Source organism: Eleutherodactylus coqui, chromosome 12, assembly GCF_035609145.1.
Source record: "Eleutherodactylus coqui strain aEleCoq1 chromosome 12, aEleCoq1.hap1, whole genome shotgun sequence".
Taxonomy (NCBI): Eukaryota; Metazoa; Chordata; class Amphibia; order Anura; family Eleutherodactylidae; genus Eleutherodactylus; species Eleutherodactylus coqui.
Genome location: NC_089848.1, coordinates 85,755,699 through 85,774,014, shown reverse-complemented (window position 1 = coordinate 85,774,014; position 18,316 = coordinate 85,755,699). Strand labels below are relative to the sequence as shown.

Sequence of the window (18,316 nt, the reverse complement as noted above, 5' to 3'; positions counted from 1 at the left end):
TGCGCAGCTCATTCATGGCGGCCGCACCGGCTTATTATTAGAGGCCGATAAAAGCGGCTGCAGATTCAGGACGGCGGCTGAAATGTAAAAGTTGTGTTTGTACAGATGTAGCAGAGCCGAACGTGTCACGCCCCCCCCCCCCTCTCCTGCTTTGTGATGAATCGCCTGCAGTTCAATGGAAAATTACTAGGAAAGCGTGACATCGGCGCCGGGTTGTGCCGGCCCAGCTGATCCCTATACATCACGTGTGGATGTGGCTTTTACATGGGACTGCAGGGAATCTCCACTGGATTAGTCGGGGCCCGTTCGCAGGCGCGTTTTTCTCTCCGTATTACGTCTTAATTTTTTTTGTCTTTTTAATTAATTTTTATAACATTTTTGCACTCATGAAAAACGCATTAAATCCGAATGTAATACAGACGTAAAAAGCGCAAGCAACGCACACGGACAACCCCTTTAACAAGGCACGCATTGCTGAGAGTTGACCAATTCAACTCTGCTGCATCTGTGCACACTTGTCTGTGGTTTCACCTAGGACAGTAGCGCAGACTCGACTCTGCTACATCTGTGATTTTACATGATCTGTGGGTTTTCATAGGGCTGAAGCAGAAACTCCTCACTGCTAAACTTCTGGCATTCTGATTTTACGTTCTCTGTGGTTTTGCGCAGGACTGCAGCTGAATCGCGATGCACATATTAAAGAGTAGACCGTGATATTGTAGCATTATCTGCGATTACATACCGCCCCCCCCTACTCATTATCTGACATGACTCGCAATCTATTGTGCCGAACTAAGTAAGCATTTGACGAGCTGATGATATGCAGTGTAGCAGAGCTCAGTTTGTCAGCGGTTTATTACGTTATTCTGGGGTGCAGTCCTGTTTCCATCAGGTCCGTCCGTTATAATTCCGTTTTTGGAGCCTGGAAACGGAATGTAAAATATAAACCACTTTTTTTTAAATTGATTTTAATGGGTTAAAAAAAAAACGGAACGCAGTTTCGGAAACGGAATAAAACTGAAGCAAACAAAGCGTTCCGTGTTTTTTATTTTTTCTTTATCCGTTTCAATCAAACTTCTCTGCCCTAAAAACGGGACAGAAAGACGGAATTATAGCGGACGGCCCCAACTGAAGGGCGAATCTACCCTTCGCTCATTTTGTGTTGCCTAGCAGTCCTATGTAAGGCTACAGATGCCGCATTATGCTGATATGGAGCTTTCACATCTGCGGCTTTACATAGGACTGCAGGTAGACTGTACTGTTACAGCCAGCTCTCGCAGCGCACAGCATAAGCGGGCGACCGTCTCGGCTCTGCTACATATTTGCGGGCTCTTTAAGTCGCTGCTGACATCAGACCCAGATGGCTGCGGCTCTAATAATGCCGTTCAGCTCTGCGGTGACATCATTCATTAAACCCCGGGGACCGATTTACCAAGGTGAAACCAGAGAAGCCTTCATAATTAGAACATCCCACTTCTTAATTGGTGTGTACCGTCGCCTGGGCGTCGTCTGCGCCGATCCGAGAAGTGCTTTATAGTAGCGGGATAGTAGATGGATTTTATGGCTTGTTTTTTTTTTCCTAATCCTAATTTTATGATATAAAATGGGTGAAAAAAAGGACTTTAGTAAAGTAATGTTCCCGAGCGTCACAGAACTACAACTCCCATCATGCCTGCTGTCACTTGTAGTTTTGCAAGAGCTGGAGAGAGTGGTTGGGGAACACTGGTGTGCAGGGGGTTAGAAGCAGCTGACATACTGGTGGCTTGTTGACCGCTGCGGCATACCACATTTACCCTGTAGTGGGCGCTGCAGGAGAAACGTCTGGTTGGCCACAACAGTGAGCAGCAGTGTTTGGCTAATTGGCAGGACCGCTTGATTAGAAGAAGGCCCAGTATTTATGCCAGCCCCTTAAGGGTCCCTACACATTGGCGAGTGCCATGTTGAGCTGTGCAGCTCGCCCATGTGTAGCGCCCCTTCAGGCTGGGTTCACACAAAGCGGATTTGCCGCGGAAATTCCGTCCGGAATTTTGGTGCGGCAAATCAGCCTGCGGCAGCTAATCCCGGGATTAGTCAGCCATGTGGATGAGATTTCTCAGAATCCGTCGCGGCAAAGCCGGCACTGAGACGCGGATTCGCTGGCTGCAGCATGTCCAGCTTTTTTCTTTTCTGTTGCGGTTTCCTCTATGGGAGCGCCAGCAGCAACAGAAAAGCTTGCGGCCGAGCCGCTCCAAAAGCAGCGCTTTCTGGGTGGAAATCTTGTGGTTTTCGCTGTGGCCACCGGAGTGAAAATGGCTAATACTGAGTGGTCCTCCATTCTGGCTCATCCAAAACTAGTCCTTTTCTCCCTGGGTGCTAGCAGGACATTTCTGGGCAGAGGTTTTCCATGGTTGTACAACATGCGTGTAAGGCCTCCTGGCCGCGGGCGATATGTCACTGCGTTATCTGCGGCGGTTAACACAGTGAACGCTTCCCACAGACTAACTATGGAAAGCGCAGCCCGACATCCATGAGCAGAGAACCACAGTGATTCTCCGCTCGCAGGATTAAAAGCGCGACATGCTGCGACCTGCCGCAATTTTCCGCGTTGAGCCCGTCTATTAGATGGGCTCATCAGAGACCTGTCAGCTCACCCCCGTGAACCGTTCTATTCAATCCGATGTCCGTGCGGGTGGGAGAAGTCACCCCACAGTGACTGAGGGGGACGAGGAACCGCCGTCCTCGGGATCGCTGTCTGCAGTGACACTTTCAGCATATTGTACGTCTACTTGCATTTTGCGCAATCCCTCCCCACCCCTTCATAGACTTCAATGGGGACCTTTTGGTGCGCACAAAAGTAGAGCATGCTAAGTGTTTTGGGGTTTTTTTTGGTGGGGGGGGCGGGGGTTGCGCTCGCAAAGGATGTGCTGTAAAGTCCTATTTAACCCCAGAGTGTAAATCTAGGCGGCTGCGGGGGGCGCTGTACTTGTTTGCGTCGGTGCTGTAAGTAGACGCCACAAGACGGTCAGGTTCTTTCTACCTTTACGTTCTGCCATGTTTATCATTTTCCGATTATGTATAAAACTGAAGAAAACCCCTTTTATGGAGCAGGTGCCGCCACAAGCGACGTGATGAGATTGGGACCCCCCCCTTGCCAGTAGGTGACATAATTCCGCCCCCCACTTGGTACCTATTTTTCATGCATATGGCCTGTGTAGAAGGTCCGTTGTTTCGGTGTTCGCCGCCCGCTGCCGTAGCATATGGCGATCAGTAGCGGCACCGGATAGATCGCGCTCAATATCCCGCCCCCCAGATTACACTCGATGAGTTCTTAAAGTGACGGCGATTGGTTTGATCTCCTTGTTGGCAGTACTCTGCAGGCCGTGCGCCCTTGCATTATATGGCGGTTGCACATTTCCTCCCTGTCCCCGGCTGTCCTTCATGCGGTTACTATGGCAGAGCTCCTGTTTGTTGTTTGAGCTTGTCGGTGTAGTAGCCGGGCGGATTACTTGTATTGCATAAGCCGCACTCTTGCATTGTCTCCAGCGGCCATATTATTATAGATCTAGTCTTGTTTTTCAATATGTTGTCTGTCTTTGTTTATTTAGGGGTTTTGTCACATTTTTCCAACTATCGGGCTCATTCACACGACGTGCGTAAAACGCTGTGCGGGTCGTCGGCCGGTCGCAATGTATTGCGTATGGACGGCGTCGCATACACTGCCCATAGAAAACCATAGGGCTCACATTGCGCGATACACAGTGAAGTAGGTCGTGCGGTGATGTCTTCACACACGGATCTAGAGGCAGGCTTTACACGCTAATGTGAATGGATCAGTATAGGTCCACGTACTTTCATTGACTCCATTGACCGCATATCGCACGCAGAAATCGCGGTCCTGTGAATGTCTAAAAATCTGTCCGGGGGAAGTTTTATATGAAGTCAGGTTCATATTCTGCTCATGTGATCAGTGCTGGCCTATCCGAGAGCAGTGCGTTGGGTAGTTAGAAAAGCGCGGTGGCCATGTTGGATGGGCAAAAACAAGACCTGTAACCGGTGTTTCGGAGGATCAACAGAGAACAACTATAGGTAATCCGAGTTGAAATGGAGCATGCTCCTTTTTTTTTTTTTGTCCCCGCTCATGAAATCCGCGAATCAAAATGAATCACATCTGTGGCTGTTAAATTAACCGCGGATGGTCAGTGATTCCCAATGGGAAAATTGATCTGTGGATTTCACGTGCGGGAGACACACTTGGGTTTGCAAAATGAATTCTGCCCGCGGACATGAGGTCTTACCGTGTTACTTTTAGGGCTCCTGTCCACGGGCAAATTTTCACTTCATTCCCCGTGGCGATAATCCGTCTGCGGGGTACGCAGTGAACGCTTTCCATAGCGTTGCTATGGAAAGCACAACACCACCACCCCTCCTTCCCCCAGTCCACGAGCGGAGAATCATAGCAATTCTCTGCTTGCGACCTGCAAATTGCAGCACGCTGCGAATTTCCGTGATTCACCGCGGTGAGCCTATCTGTCTGATAGGCTGACCGCGGAGATCCGTCAGCTGGCTCCCGCAATGCCCGTGGACAGGCGGCCCTAATGTATGATGTTGGGCTCTGTCTGCGTGTCTTGGAGATTCTGCTCAGATTCTTCAGTGTTTTTGTTTTGCCCATTCCAAGTCCTTGGGGTCCATCCACCGCTGTGTGCCGGGTCCGGCACTTCATCCTGGTTCCGTTACACAGCAGGACTGAAGAACCGTTGTGGTCGGCCGTCACTTGTACGTTGTCTCATCGGGCCGTAGCGGGCCGGTCGCTTCCAAGAGGTGACTGCTCTTGTGTGAGCCTTTCGTCCCGCTCTAGGTCCAAGGATAAGCCGGCCCTTACCACAGCGTGCCGCGTCTAGACATTACTTTTGGTTTGGGGACAATGACCCGGCGCCCCTGGGGATTAGTAACAAACAACGCGCTGTCGTTACCCCTTGAACGGCGCCGGCGTTTGATCGCGCAGCCTGTTTATACAGGCAGATACATCGCGAGCGATTATCATTCCTTGTTTGAAGGGCCCTTAGATGTCCAAGGGCCCGTTCGCAAGGCGTTGGAGCTCCGTTAAAGTTTACGGTTTCTCTCTTCTGTTTTTGGAGCAGAATAATGTAGTTAAAATGGAAATAGTCCTCCATTATTTATGTATTTTTTATGCCCCCCCTCCTTCCTTCACTATTGATTTTTGGCAGGTTTTGTTAAAAAAATTTTAAAAAAATCATTAAAGTTCCTTTTGTGCGTGTTACGGCACGTTTCCGCAGTTCACACGGGCGCAGGACAAACCCGCGCCGTGATTTTTAAAGGCTATGCAGCCTAATGAGTTCGCGGCAGCCTATTGCATATGTTCACCTTCTATGGACCTCTATGATGAACTCTGGTGCGCAAAAAATGGCGCATGCTACATTTTTTGTTTCGTGTGCGCAAAAAAGGTTGTGGAGACTGAACCCATTGACGTCATTGAGTTCTATTCTTTGAATCTTGCGCATGCAAATTCTGTCGTGCGAAGCCGCTCTGAATCTGCATCTCGAGGGGAGCATCTTCTGTTAGATTGCCTTTGCCGTATTCGCTGCGAGCTTTTGGCAGTGGAAGACCCCCAGCAAATATGCCACAAATCCACAGCGGCAATTCTGCAGGTAAATGGTTCTTTCAGCGGGGACTGGAGCACAGAGGCCGTATGGCGCCTAATATGTGTGCCGCCGTACAGCATCCACGCATAACGCTGCGCACACTGTTGACCGCCCTAGTGGTGGACATCCAGCTTTCCTAGGAGCAGATAACTGCGTCTTAAGGACTGGCATGTGCTGCGGTACTTAGGTGGGAAGCGTTCCCCGTCTCGCACTGCCATCTTGAACAGGCCGCACGTGCTTCTGCCTGAGGTTCTCACAAGGGCATGCCTCAAACCGCCTGCCTAAAATAATAGGGGGTACCTCTCGGGTGGAAAATTCTGCCAAGGTCTTTGTGAAAAGAAATACTCGCTGGGAGAGCTCACAAGTGAGGGATAAAGTTAGACCGCCCTTGAAAAAAATCGTTAGGAGTGCCGTAGAGGAGCGCGCTCGCCGGCGCCGTACGGTTTGCGAATCTCGAGGGTTTTCTTTTTCCCTATAGATGTTGATAGCAGAGCCCTCGGTTGTTGGAGTCCTATTTGCCTTTTTGACTGCGACTCGGCTCTGCTACATCTGTAAATGCAAATGGGATTAGGTTGTGTCTGCAGAGCAGATGGGAGAGACCACGAGGCCGGCAAGCGGGCAGATGCCAACTGCTAATCCCAGCGGACTGTCTGCGGCAGCCTGGTGGCTGCGATGTGCTGCACGTGTTTCCCCCTAAAATTAGAAGATGACCCGCATTTAGTAAATCTTTGAGCCGATTTTGTGTGAAGTTTTTTTGTGTTCCTTCTGTTTCCTGGAAAGCTGGGTGAGAACCGCTGCCATTACAGCGATGCCAGCGCCGCCACATGGGACGGGATGCTGCGCAATATTCCACCTCGCAGGAAAATCTGCATCCCTAACGTGGATTTTGATGCGAATTTGAAAATGGCTTAGAGAGAAGCTGCCCCCCCTGTGAGCGCCAGAGGCCGGGGTCTGAGGGGTCTGGGGATGTAGCTTTATAGTCGCCTGGTTCCTTGCTCCGGTGCCGTAAGTCGGCCGACCTCTTCTGGACTCCTGCTACTCGCAGCTACTTGCTCTGTGCCACCAGTCGCCATGCACGATCTTGGAGTGGAACTTTCTAATACTTTGTTTTGCATTTCTACTTCTTAAGATCTCTGCTTGCAGTCAGTAAATGGAAACACTGTTTACTATCCTGGGTAGTGATGTAATTCCTTCCCAGCTTTATGAGCCGTCCGATATTAGAACGGTAGTCTCTTGATGTAGAATGTTGCTATTCAGGCTACCTAGACGGGGCGAGCGTGATATCGGGCCAAGAGAAAAGCGTCCTGATATCGCGCTCTGCAACATGCATTTCCACGGCGATGCAAGGTGTTTGTAATTCAAAAATGCCTCCCATCACGTTCGTAAAGTAGCGGTCCTGAACGCTGCGCCAGAAGAGCGGCAAGTGTTTCCCGTTGGTCTCGTGTGCACGTCGCTGCCGTGCAAGGGGCTTTGTTGTCCCGTTGGAAAGAATGGGCGTTGCGAGACGTGTAAAAAGGTAGGATATGCCACGTTGCGGGAAAACGTATGTGACTCCGTCCAAAAGAACGGGGTACATATTCGAGTGGCTCACAAGGCCTAAATCGCGCGCAATTTTCTCAGCCGTGTGACAAGTGGAGATTATGACGGCGAGTCGAAACGCGGCCTATTAGAAAGTTACAGAACTTATTATGCATAGTGTGAAGAAAAATGAAAATCGGGAGTCCAGGAGAGATGAATGTCTCCTGCGGGAGCTGGAATGTCCGCCATCAAACATGGCTGCTCTCTTCCAAAAACAGCGCCACACCTGTCTGTGGGTTGTGTCTGGTATTGCAGCTCAGCTCCAGACCAATACCACACACAGCTCATGGACAAGATTGGCGCTGTTTTTGGAAGACAGCAGCCATGTTTTTGTAATCCTAAATTACCCCTTTAAAGGAACACTGAACAGGCTGTTTATCGGCAATTGTCTCCTGTTATCAGCCATTTCCAGTTGGGCTGACCTTGGTGTTCTGCAGTGTCCAGAATCCTCCCTGCCCCATGATCGCTGCCTCGTCATGTATCTGCGGTGCTCAGACCCTCCAGACATGTGACTGATATCAGCCGTTCCTCGTATATACTGCGCTGCACTATTAGAACGGCTTCGGCCGGGCCCACACGACCGTATGCGTAAAACCCTGCGCTTTACCTGTGTGGAGCCCGCAAGCCGACGCTCGCAGTCTTCACGGTTTCTTTTTTTGTTTACATTTCCTGCTCTGTCGTTTTGCAACGGCTCATATATACGCCGCCCCCTGTGCCATCTAATTGTGTATGGGCGGAGTTGACTATGTGCCCATGAGCGCCCTCATGTGTAATATGTGGCAAAATAGAGCATGCTTTTTTTTTCGCGCTTGTGTATACACACCGTAAGGCAATGTATTTCGATGCCTGTGAATTGCCGTGTCTCGCACGTGGTAACCTTACGCTCGTGTGAGCCGGGCCTCATTCACAAGAGCACATTTGCGCATGCATTACTTGGTGACTAGATGGGTTCATTCACATGAGCATAATTTTTTTTTATTTTTGCTTGCATTTTCCCCTTGCGCTCATGGATATGCGCACCGTGTGCACGTAAAAAATAAAGTAAAGCTCGCAAAAGGCAGACTTAAATGCGCTTCCACCCAGCCGGGGCGTTACTGTTCCTTTAATACGTTGAGTATCATCGGGTAACCTTTTCTTTTTGCGTTTGGTGGGTGCGCGGACGGCTAGTGACTAATCGCTTTCCTTCCTGTTCAGTACTTCGCTTGCATCTTGTGTATCTGTAGAAATGTTGTAAATCGCTTTCACACAAATTATACACTGCAATACGTGACGCAGTACTTGCCAGAAGTCTTCATTGTATCGAGGGACAAGGGAAATTGGAGGTTCTGCCACACTTATTAATCAGAATATCTGATTAATACCGCCGCCGGGTTGTTGGTGGTTGCTAATGTGTTTTTTTTTTTTAAATTTTTTTAATGCTGATGTGAGAGGTGAAAAAAAGCCTCCCATCGCTTCTGGGAAGTAGCGCTCCTCCGCCGCGGCTTTCAGGCGCGTTCAAGGATCGGCAAGTGTTTCCCATTGTTTCCAATGGGAAACCTCTCATTGCGTTCGCGACGTGCGATGTTCTTTACTTTTCCATTGAAACCACTGGGCGATGCGTTCCACGGAACGTGATAAAATGGGTCTTGCCCCCCAAAATTTCAATGCGAGAAAACCTCGCTCCTGTGTATGACTCCATTCAAAAGAATAGGGCTCCACATTCGCACGAGTTTTGTGGGTCTCGGCAACGCACCAAATGCGAGGTTCTGTGGCGCGTGAGTACGGCCCAACGGGAGCGTTCACATGGGGCTGTTTTGCTGCAGATCTGCACTAAGTCCGCAAAAAAAATCTTCTGCATATCAGCTATGCGTGAATACAAATGTGCGCCAGGAGATGCGTGAAACTGCGGGATTCTGCCGGGAGAAACGCACCTGGAACTAATTAGCCGTTTCAATCGGTGTTTGTTTGCTGAGCGCACATGAACATGCCCTGCGGGGGGGAAAAGTACAGCAAAATGTGTCAATGCGTGCGCAAAACTTGTTCATAGCGCAAAAAAGTTGTACAATTGCGCTTACGCCTGTATGAAATTGCGCGCGAGAGTGAGTGAAAATGCAGAATTATGAAACCAATGGCTTCCTTCATATTTGTGATGTTTTCATTTTGATGATACGAGGAAAAAAATCGCAGCATGTCCTATCCTTCTATATATCCCATGTTTCCCTACAGAGCCTCTTTTTTATAGTGTCGCACGAGCGGCAGCGATGTTTGTTATAAAAAGCAGCGCTGACTCTCCAAGATCGCAGGATAAAAGTCACCATATTCTGGCGCCAATATCGCGAGCGCCAGTGTGAAGCCGGCCTATGGTCTATGACACAAGCGTTTCTCCCCTATTTCATGCAGGCAGAGTTGTGCTGATGGCAGCCCCAGAGCGCAGGTGCCAGACGCTATTGGCACTCCTCTGCTTGCTTTATGCAGGGGAGGAACGCTGCCGTGGAATAAGCTGTACCAACCTCCCATAGGCAGCCATGTTGCCGCTCACACAAATTGCGCCAAATACATACGCAAGAAAAATCACAGCACGTTCTATCTCGGCGCACATTACGCACACATGCATGCCAAGATGGCGATGCGCGGCCCGTCTCAAGGATGCGATGTCCATTGTAGTGCAGTCGCTGAGAAATGACAGCTGTGTCTGGAATTATTATAACGAGCCGCCTTACAATTACCAGTGCCGGCCACTACACAGGAGGTGGCGCTTACTGCTTCTGATCAGTTGGCGGTCCCCAGCTTCGAACCCCTGGATGTTCAGCTTAAGGAGGTGCCTATCCTTGCCTGACACCGGCTACTGGAGGTCAGTTTGGGAATGTTCTAGTGTGGCTTCTCTTATCTCTCCTGTGTACCCGCTCTGTCAGCTGCAGATATTCCTAGGCTGCTGGGTGACTCTGCGGATACTGCTATCTATTATACTGCTGGCGGCGCGTTACAAAGCAGTTTTTTTTATTATATATATAACAATTACAAGAAGAAACAAATAGCAGTTGCCCGTGTGTATAGCACCCCCACAGACGGTACGCAGAGTTCTATCTGGGTGCTGACCAATACGGCTGCAAGTATCTACCTGTGGAGGCTGTCCTTCACCCCCTTCAGTATGGGACAGCCAGACGCCCTTTCCAGCGGGAGTTGTAATGGCGGCTATATTCTTCTTATAGATCAAAGGCCCCTTTTACACGGGCCGATAGATCATTCCGAGTCCTGCGATCCCGCGCGAATCTGAATGATTTTGGTTCAGTGTAAGTGCATGCCCGACTGGACGCCGAATGAGCGTTCATTCTCTTCTCACTCGTTGTTCAGTTTCTGCAGACGTAAAAACCGAATGACTAATCGGCCGTATAAACAGGCAGCCGTCCATCTATGAGCGACTGCCTGTTTACTGTGAATGGAGGGGGGCCTGAACGATCCCCAGCCCGCGCCATTCACTCAGGAACATTCATCTCTGGGACGGCCTGTCGGGCATCTTATATAAAAGGGTCCTAAAAAAAACTCAATAGAAGTTGTAATAATAAACTTCAGAGATATACTACTTAAAATACCGCTGAGGAAAAACGAAAGCTGCGCTGTAATTGGTTGCTATGGGCAACAGACACATTATCTTCTAGACGGCTTTCATAAAAGTGTGGCATCAGGCTACTTTTTTGTGGCCCATCCTGTATTTGCATAAAACTAGACGACGGCCAGAAACGGTGCCAAATGTATCCCAATGGTGCGTGCTATGTGATTATATTTGCGCTAGTTTTTGTAGGGGGGAGGGGTTTCGTACAACTCCACCAATGTAATGCCTGCGTTTCCAAAGACGCCCAAACTTGCCGAGGTCATCAGGACGGAGCGTGGGAGTTCATTAAAAAAAACAAAAAATAAAATAATGTGTTTTATAAGCAAAAAAGAAAAATAACCAAATAGTTTTCTTTAATTCCACAGCTGACCGGTCGAATTCCCATCACCTCCGAACATCTAACACCATCAGGCGGACGTCTTCATTGGACACCATAACGGGACCATACCTGAGCGGCCATTGGCCCCGGGATCCTCACGTTCACCACCCCTCATGTATGAACGATAAAGCCACCCAGGTAACGTCTTCAGGCTCCTGCGCCTCATGTCTCTCCACTTGTGGGTTCAGTAAGAGTCTGTGGCGGTGGGGATTCAGAATGTATGCAGGGTCATCCGCCACACACCCGCCTAGTGGCAGCCCTACGTGGGGCATCGGGCGAATGATTGTTCGAAGGAACGGGTTTGAATGATCGTTTCGGTGATAAAGGCGGCCATGAAAGAGTTATGAGCGATGACTTATTCGCTAGTCAAATTGCAAAAATAGTCGCTGGTTAAACAAAAGTCGTCTGGTGTAACGTGACGGTTCTTCGTATTTGAAGATTTTGCAAACTAATTTGCGCACAGAACCCCTTTATGGATGATCACCGCAAACCACTAATGAACAGTCAGCACTGAACCATAGTTACTGTGTGTAAAGGTGCCTTAAAGGGAACCGCCGTCACTTTTGAGCCCCATAAGCGGTTCCAAGGTGAGGGAATCCGTCTGGGAAGCGGCGTTTCGTACTCACCGGGTGCCCTATTGCGGTGCCGTGCCCCCACCAAGTCCAGGTGTGCCGTCAGCTTGACCCTTTTTGTAGAAGTGAATTGGGAGATGCGTACAGAAAGGGTCGGGCTCCACGTGGGGGCACAGCGCTGGAGCGGGGTGCCAGGTAAGTATGAAACACGGCTCCCCCGTCTCCCCTTCCATCATCTTTGAGCCTCGTAGTGTATGGGGCTCAGACTTGATGACTGGTTCCCTTTAAGTTTCTGTCTCGCTCTTGTATAACTATACGGAAATGGCCAACTGCGTAATATGGGGTGGGTTTTGAATGCTTCCTTGCCCCTGAGAAACACATTTTCTGAGGCCAAATGCGTAATGCTAGTTAATGGGAAAAATCTAGTAAAAGTTTGCCCCAAGTTGCAATTGTTAAAGGGGTATCCTCTGACATATAATCAGCAATATGCATTGTCCCAGTATATCTGCAAGGCGGCCAGAATATATTCCCTACATATTAGACCGGTCATTGACAGGATGTCTAAGGTAATGCTGTATGAAAAACTATCAGCAATGAGGGATGATAGAACAGAAGGTTCCTCAGGACCCGGTCTCCATGGTCCACTTATCTCGAGCAGCCGGGACTCTCCGGCTTATGGCAACATAGAATCAGACAGAAGATAGATTGATAGGAGGGGAAGTGAAAGAAGGCGCCCCCAGCCGATTTAGACATGCTGATTTTTGCTGTTCTTCATATTAGTACCGTATATACCGGCGTATAAGGCGACGGGGCGTATAAGACGACCCCCCCAACTGTCACCTTATACGCCGGTATACAGTGGAGAAAAAAAAAAATTCATTACTCACCTCCCACGGCGTTCTGTCGCGCTCCGGCAGGCTGTCGCTCGCTCCTCGTCCCCGGCGCAGCATAGCTTTCTGAATGCGGGGCTTGAAATCCCCGCTTCCAGAAAGCTAATACACACGCCGGCAGCCATGACAGCATTGAATGGCTGTGATTGGCTAAAGCACACGTGGCTTCAGCCAATCACACTATTCAATGACATCATTGAATGGGTGTGATTGCTAACACGTGCGCCTTCAGCCAATCACAGCCATTCAATGCTGTCATGGCTGCCGGCGTGTGTATTAGCTTTCTGGAAGCGGGGATTTCAAGCCCCGCATTCAGAAAGCTATGCTGCGCCGGGGACGAGGAGCGAGCGACAGCCTGCCGGAGCGAGCGACATCCTGCCGGAGCGCGACAGAACGCCGTGGGAGGTGAGTAATAAATTTTTTTTTTACACTTTTTTTTTTTTGTATTACCGGCGCATAAGACGACCCCCGACTGCAGAGCAGATTTTTCGGGGGTTCAAAAGTCGTCTTATACGCCGGTATATACGGTAGTTTAACGGGGATGGCTAATATAACTGTTATTGTTATGTGATTGGATATGCTATTTATATTTTTGTTATACAGAGTGGAAGCATTTACCTCCTGTGTGGTGGCCGGCACTGATAAGTGCAGGGGCAGCTGTCATTGATTTTAATGAGATCTGCAGATGCCAGCCTACATGGGTCAGAGCTGACTTAGGATAGGTCACCAATAGTGACACCCCCCCCCCACCCCACCCTAGTACACAAGTATTCTGCTGACCTTATGCCCCATTTAGATGGAACCATAATTGCTCAGATTTGTACATTTGAACAATTCTCTAAACGATAATCGCTCAGTTTAAACGTGGACCAACGGCAGCTGAAAATCGTGAGGTTCTCGCTCGGTGCTCAGTTTCAGTCGGCATAATAACCAGCCCAAATCAGGTACTTTTCATGCCGCTTAAACTGATCGTTCGATGTTTAACCAAGGAATGTGAAAAACAAAGCGATAATTGCCCAAGGACTGCACAATTCTCAATGAGAGTTCTAAGCGGCCTGAATGAGCGGTTGATGACGTCATCGGCTCGTTCCGTCAGGCAAACCTGGAATCGTGAGATTCTTGGCCCGTGCAAAAGGGCTATTAGCAGCAGGTGACTGACATTGTGCTGTCGGACTATAATCTAGGGGTACACCCAGATCTTTCTACAAGAGCCTCTCCCAGTTCCTAGGACATGTTGTCCGTACTGATTAGTAATACTCGGAGGCACAAGTTTACATTAGTCCTCATTGAACTCCTTCCATCACATGGATGCCTCTAAACACTCAGCATGTCTGTGTCCGCTTGCAATTTACAAACCACTTCCACAGAATACGCTATATACCACACAACATTGCGTCTTCTGCAAAAATAGAAACAGTGATAGAAATCCCATCTTCTAGATCATTCATAAGCCACATAAGGCTCAGTCTATATGTGGACTTGTGGCGCATGGAGATCAGTGTCGCACCCACTGATAGTGAATGGTATCTCGTTGGGACCTAAGGCTTTTTTCACAGGGGCTACAAAATCGTGAAATGTTGTAGCAATGCGACATTGCTACAAAACACATGTATGTGAAGCCCAGTGGGTTCTTTCACATGAGAGATGTTTTGTAGCCTGAAAGAACCCATTGGAAAGTGTGGGCTTCACATACATGCGTTTTGTGGCGATGTGACATCACTACAAAATCTTGCGATTTTATAACCCGTCTGAAAGAGGCCTTATGATGAGATAATAGGTGGCGCTGCTGAGGTATTGTTCCACCTTCCTTATTTGCATATTACCCAGAGGAGCACGGATGGCCTTAGAAGTCTACTCACTCACCGCCCTGGTGCTCTCCCTAAGGAGAGATGTTACCCCTCCCGATCCTAATGAGACTGACGGCAGAGTCTTAAAAATAGTCCTGCTTGGTTGGATTTTGGTAGTAAGCAACTTTCACTTTAGGCCTCAACGTAAATCGCGCGTGACTGCGACTTGCCTGCGTTTTGGCTGTTTTAACAGCCGAATTGCAGCTCCGAAAGTCATGTGAGAGCAAGTTTGCGCAAAAGTTCAAAAGTACTATATCCACAGCTGCCCCGCTGTGCAGGCTTCTAGTCATGTCTTCATAAAGTATGATCCACTACTGGTTTTGGAGAACTTCTGCAAGTATTTCATGGGTGAAGGCGGACTTGGTGGCTAGCATTGTAACTTCTTTAGGTAATGCACTGGTGGGTTTCCTTTTGGGTGAAGACATCCTCATTCACAAAGTACCCACCTTTTCCATTGCTAGGGGTCAAGGAGAGAAGGATTGGGCATGTTGGATTTCAGGGGGTTTTCTGTCCAAGGTATTGATGCTAGCAGCGCTTGCCCTTGGGCCGACTTCTCCGGGCAGTATGTAGGGTTGCTGGCGGCGGCTGGTGTTGCTTCCTGCGTCACTTCATACATACAAGCTTTGTGATAATGTTTAGTGACTTGAGAGGCTTCTTTAATATTTCAGACTGGCTCACAATTAGTAATAGAATAGCATTAGCCTTTCTGCAGCTCCGAGCACCTTTGCAATGCGCCCAGTCTTCCCTGTTACATGTTTAATGCCCCCCTCTGCTGCTAGAATGTCTCCTCTTAAACGTTCCTCTGGACAATGTGAGCGGCAGCAAATAAAATCTCCCCGGATTTCTATTACAGCGCCGTGTAGGGTTGGGTGACTTAGAAAAGACAAGGGCTCGAAAAGTGATCAGTAAGACACCACTGTGATGGGCCGGCATTGTCTAGGGGTGCTTTTACACAGCCAGATCATCTGCCCTTGCTAATGAGTGCCGACCAACAATGAGGCTTTTGATTTCCACTCGTTAATATGTATGGTTCCCATACAGCTGCTATTGGTCAGTTGTACATCTCCCAGTTTATGTGGCTGCTGACCAGTCAACATTTTTATCCTCTTCTGTCAATTCTTCGAAGGGTTGTCGTCTTCGCCGCGCAGTACTTTTTCACGGTGGACGAGCTGAAAGAGAATCTGTCAGTCTTTTTGCAGCCCTCACTGAGCACCATAAGGTAGTGCCTGTCACACTGATTGCAGGGATATATCTGCTGTGTGGATCTGTGCTATAGTTTTGGAGAAACTTGTATTTTATGAGCAGCAGACAGACACAGAAGTAGTCCTGCATATTTATGAGCTGAGAGTTAGCCACACCCACCCTGCCCTCCAGCCAGTGATTGGCAGCTCTCTCTAGGCACAGTAATGGCAGAGCTGTCAATCATTGGCGGGAGGGAGGGGTGGGTGGAGCGAGCCTGCTGCTCATGAGTATCCAAGAATACCAGAAGTAGTCCTCTAGGCATGTGTTGGTACTGATAAAAGAAAAGTTCCTCAAACTACTGCACAGATCAACATGGCAGACATATCAGTGTGGTCACTACCTTATGCTGCCCTTAGAGAGGGGTGCGACAGTGCCAAGTTGTCCATCAGCAGAGTCCACAATTGTGGATTTCGGCTGTTGAATGTTGATCAGTGAATTTGATCTGCCAAAATTGGGGGATCAAATTTTATCCAAGATTTGAACCTCAATCACAGGATAAACTGCGTTGGTGCAGTGTTGTTGTTTGTTTTTTTTTAAGTGTGCAGTATCCCTGCAGTGCCACCACAGGGGAAATTGAGTATTGCATAGTGCCCTTTCCTAATAATGGGTATCTCTGTAATGCAAGACAGGAGGGCTCCTCAAGGGTGAGAGACTCTCTTTGTAGCCACTCTACACTCTAGCCAGAAAAATCGAGGGTTTAACCCCTTAACGCCTCAGGGCAAATATGTACGTCCTGTGTGGGAAGAGGTTGGCGCGAAAAACTCTTGTTATGTGAATGACGCATGCTCAGGAGTTGAGCCCACACCAGCCGCACTTGGAGCTGACTAACAGCCGACCTACTTCTGAAATGGTGGGGATGGATATTCTTGCTGATCAATGTTGATTGTGGCATGTACGGAGAGAACAGATGGAGGGCACTCCCCTCTGGGACATCATCGGCCCTCTGGGTTGAATTCGCCGAGTGCCAATAGGTTGCCATGGCAACCTGAGGCCTAACAATGGTCATTGGGTCTGCCATCGCAAGTGCTGACAGGCCAATCACATAATACACTGCTGTAATTCTGTACTGCAGTATATTATCTGAGCAATACGATTATCTCACGTTAAAGACCCCTAAAGGACACAGCCTTTAAATTATTTTTATCTGCGCATCTGTCATGATCCATTGAATAAACTGAAATCACTGCAAAAAACAAGCCTTCATAACTGTCCATAAAACATTAAAAAGTTGTATCTTTAAATGTAATGATGGGGAAAAAAAAATTCCCAATAATATATATATATACTACGTGGTGAACTTTAAAAAGAAAAAAAGGCACATTTTCCGCCTGTTCACTCTGCTCTTCAAATGAAAATTAAGTTATAAAATACTTAATGTACCTCAAAACAGCCCCAATAATAGCTAGCGCCTGACACACCACAAACCAGGCCTTATATGGCTTGGTGGATGGAAAAATAAAGCTATGGCTTTTGGAAAGTGGAGATGGAAATTTCAAAAAATTGTCACGTCTTGAGGTCCAAAATAGACACGTCCCTAAGGGGTTAAGCAGAGGACCCTGTCCAATAACGAACACAGGTTTCTAAACTGGATATTTCAATGTAAAGTTTTTTTATTTTCTCGTATCCCACCTCACAGCCAGTGATTTGACAATATCTGGGTACTAACTGTACTTGCCTTTTTCTGTAGACACCGAGCTGCTGGGGAGAAGAGAGCAACGAGAAGAAAATAAGCCATCAGCGCTCTGCGTCCTGGGGTAGTGCCGACCAGCTCAAAGAGGTGGGCACACGTTATATTGGAGTCATGTCTGCAGCGATTAATGGGGGGAGTGGAAATGCTCTGTGTTGTGGTTTTATGTAATCTAAGTCTTAGTTTAAAAATAGAATTACCAGTTCTGTTATACAGGTCCTATGTGTATCCATGGTTACAGACTACAAACAAATTATGTAGTCTGATCCAGCAGTCACATGTCACTCTCCTCTGCTTGCCACCCAATAGAAAGATGGAAGACCGTAGCATGACAGAATAGAAGTGGAGTACAGCATTCCTATAGATGTTATCGAGCCAACCTTCATCCTCTTTCTGGTCGTGATCAAGACCTGTTGCTTTAATTTTGACTTTTGCAGTGACCCTCTGGTCCTGAACAAACATGGCCGCACCAATTCTCTGACTTCCTGATGCACACACTGCATCGGTGGTCTAACACACTACTATTGATGTACTACCAATGCAGTGCGTGTATCAGTCAGAGAAGCGGAGCGGCCATCTTTGTATGTCCGGGACCGAAGGGTCACTTTAAACTTTACATCCCACTACTTCTTTCTCATCCTACAAAGATATGATTTGCTATCATGTATTTTGGGGGATGTAGTACGCAAGACGCCACGGTTCTGTAGTGGATTATACTATCTTGGCTAAGCTGGCCACTGTGTATCTGTGAGGAGCATTTTGAATGCAGCTTTGGTTAGGACTGGAGCATGGTACATAGTATGGTCATTGATTTAAGCCTTGCTTTTTCCATTCAGTTTATGCTCCAGGTTAAAGGATGTCTGAGAACATGTATTTCCTTCCTTACTTTCCTA

The 18,316-nt window shown here is 48.3% G+C and overlaps 1 protein-coding gene across 1 annotated transcript in view; it reads left to right on the top strand.

Moving 5' to 3' along the window:
* GLCCI1 (glucocorticoid induced 1) overlaps window positions 1–18,316 on the top strand; it is a 54,980-nt gene that overhangs the window by 3,495 nt on the left and 33,169 nt on the right. The window contains exons 2-3 of the mRNA XM_066585342.1: window positions 11,172–11,323; window positions 17,424–17,513. Of these exons, the coding sequence (XP_066441439.1) occupies window positions 11,172–11,323; window positions 17,424–17,513 (242 nt within the window). The remainder of the gene's footprint in view (window positions 1–11,171; window positions 11,324–17,423; window positions 17,514–18,316) is intronic.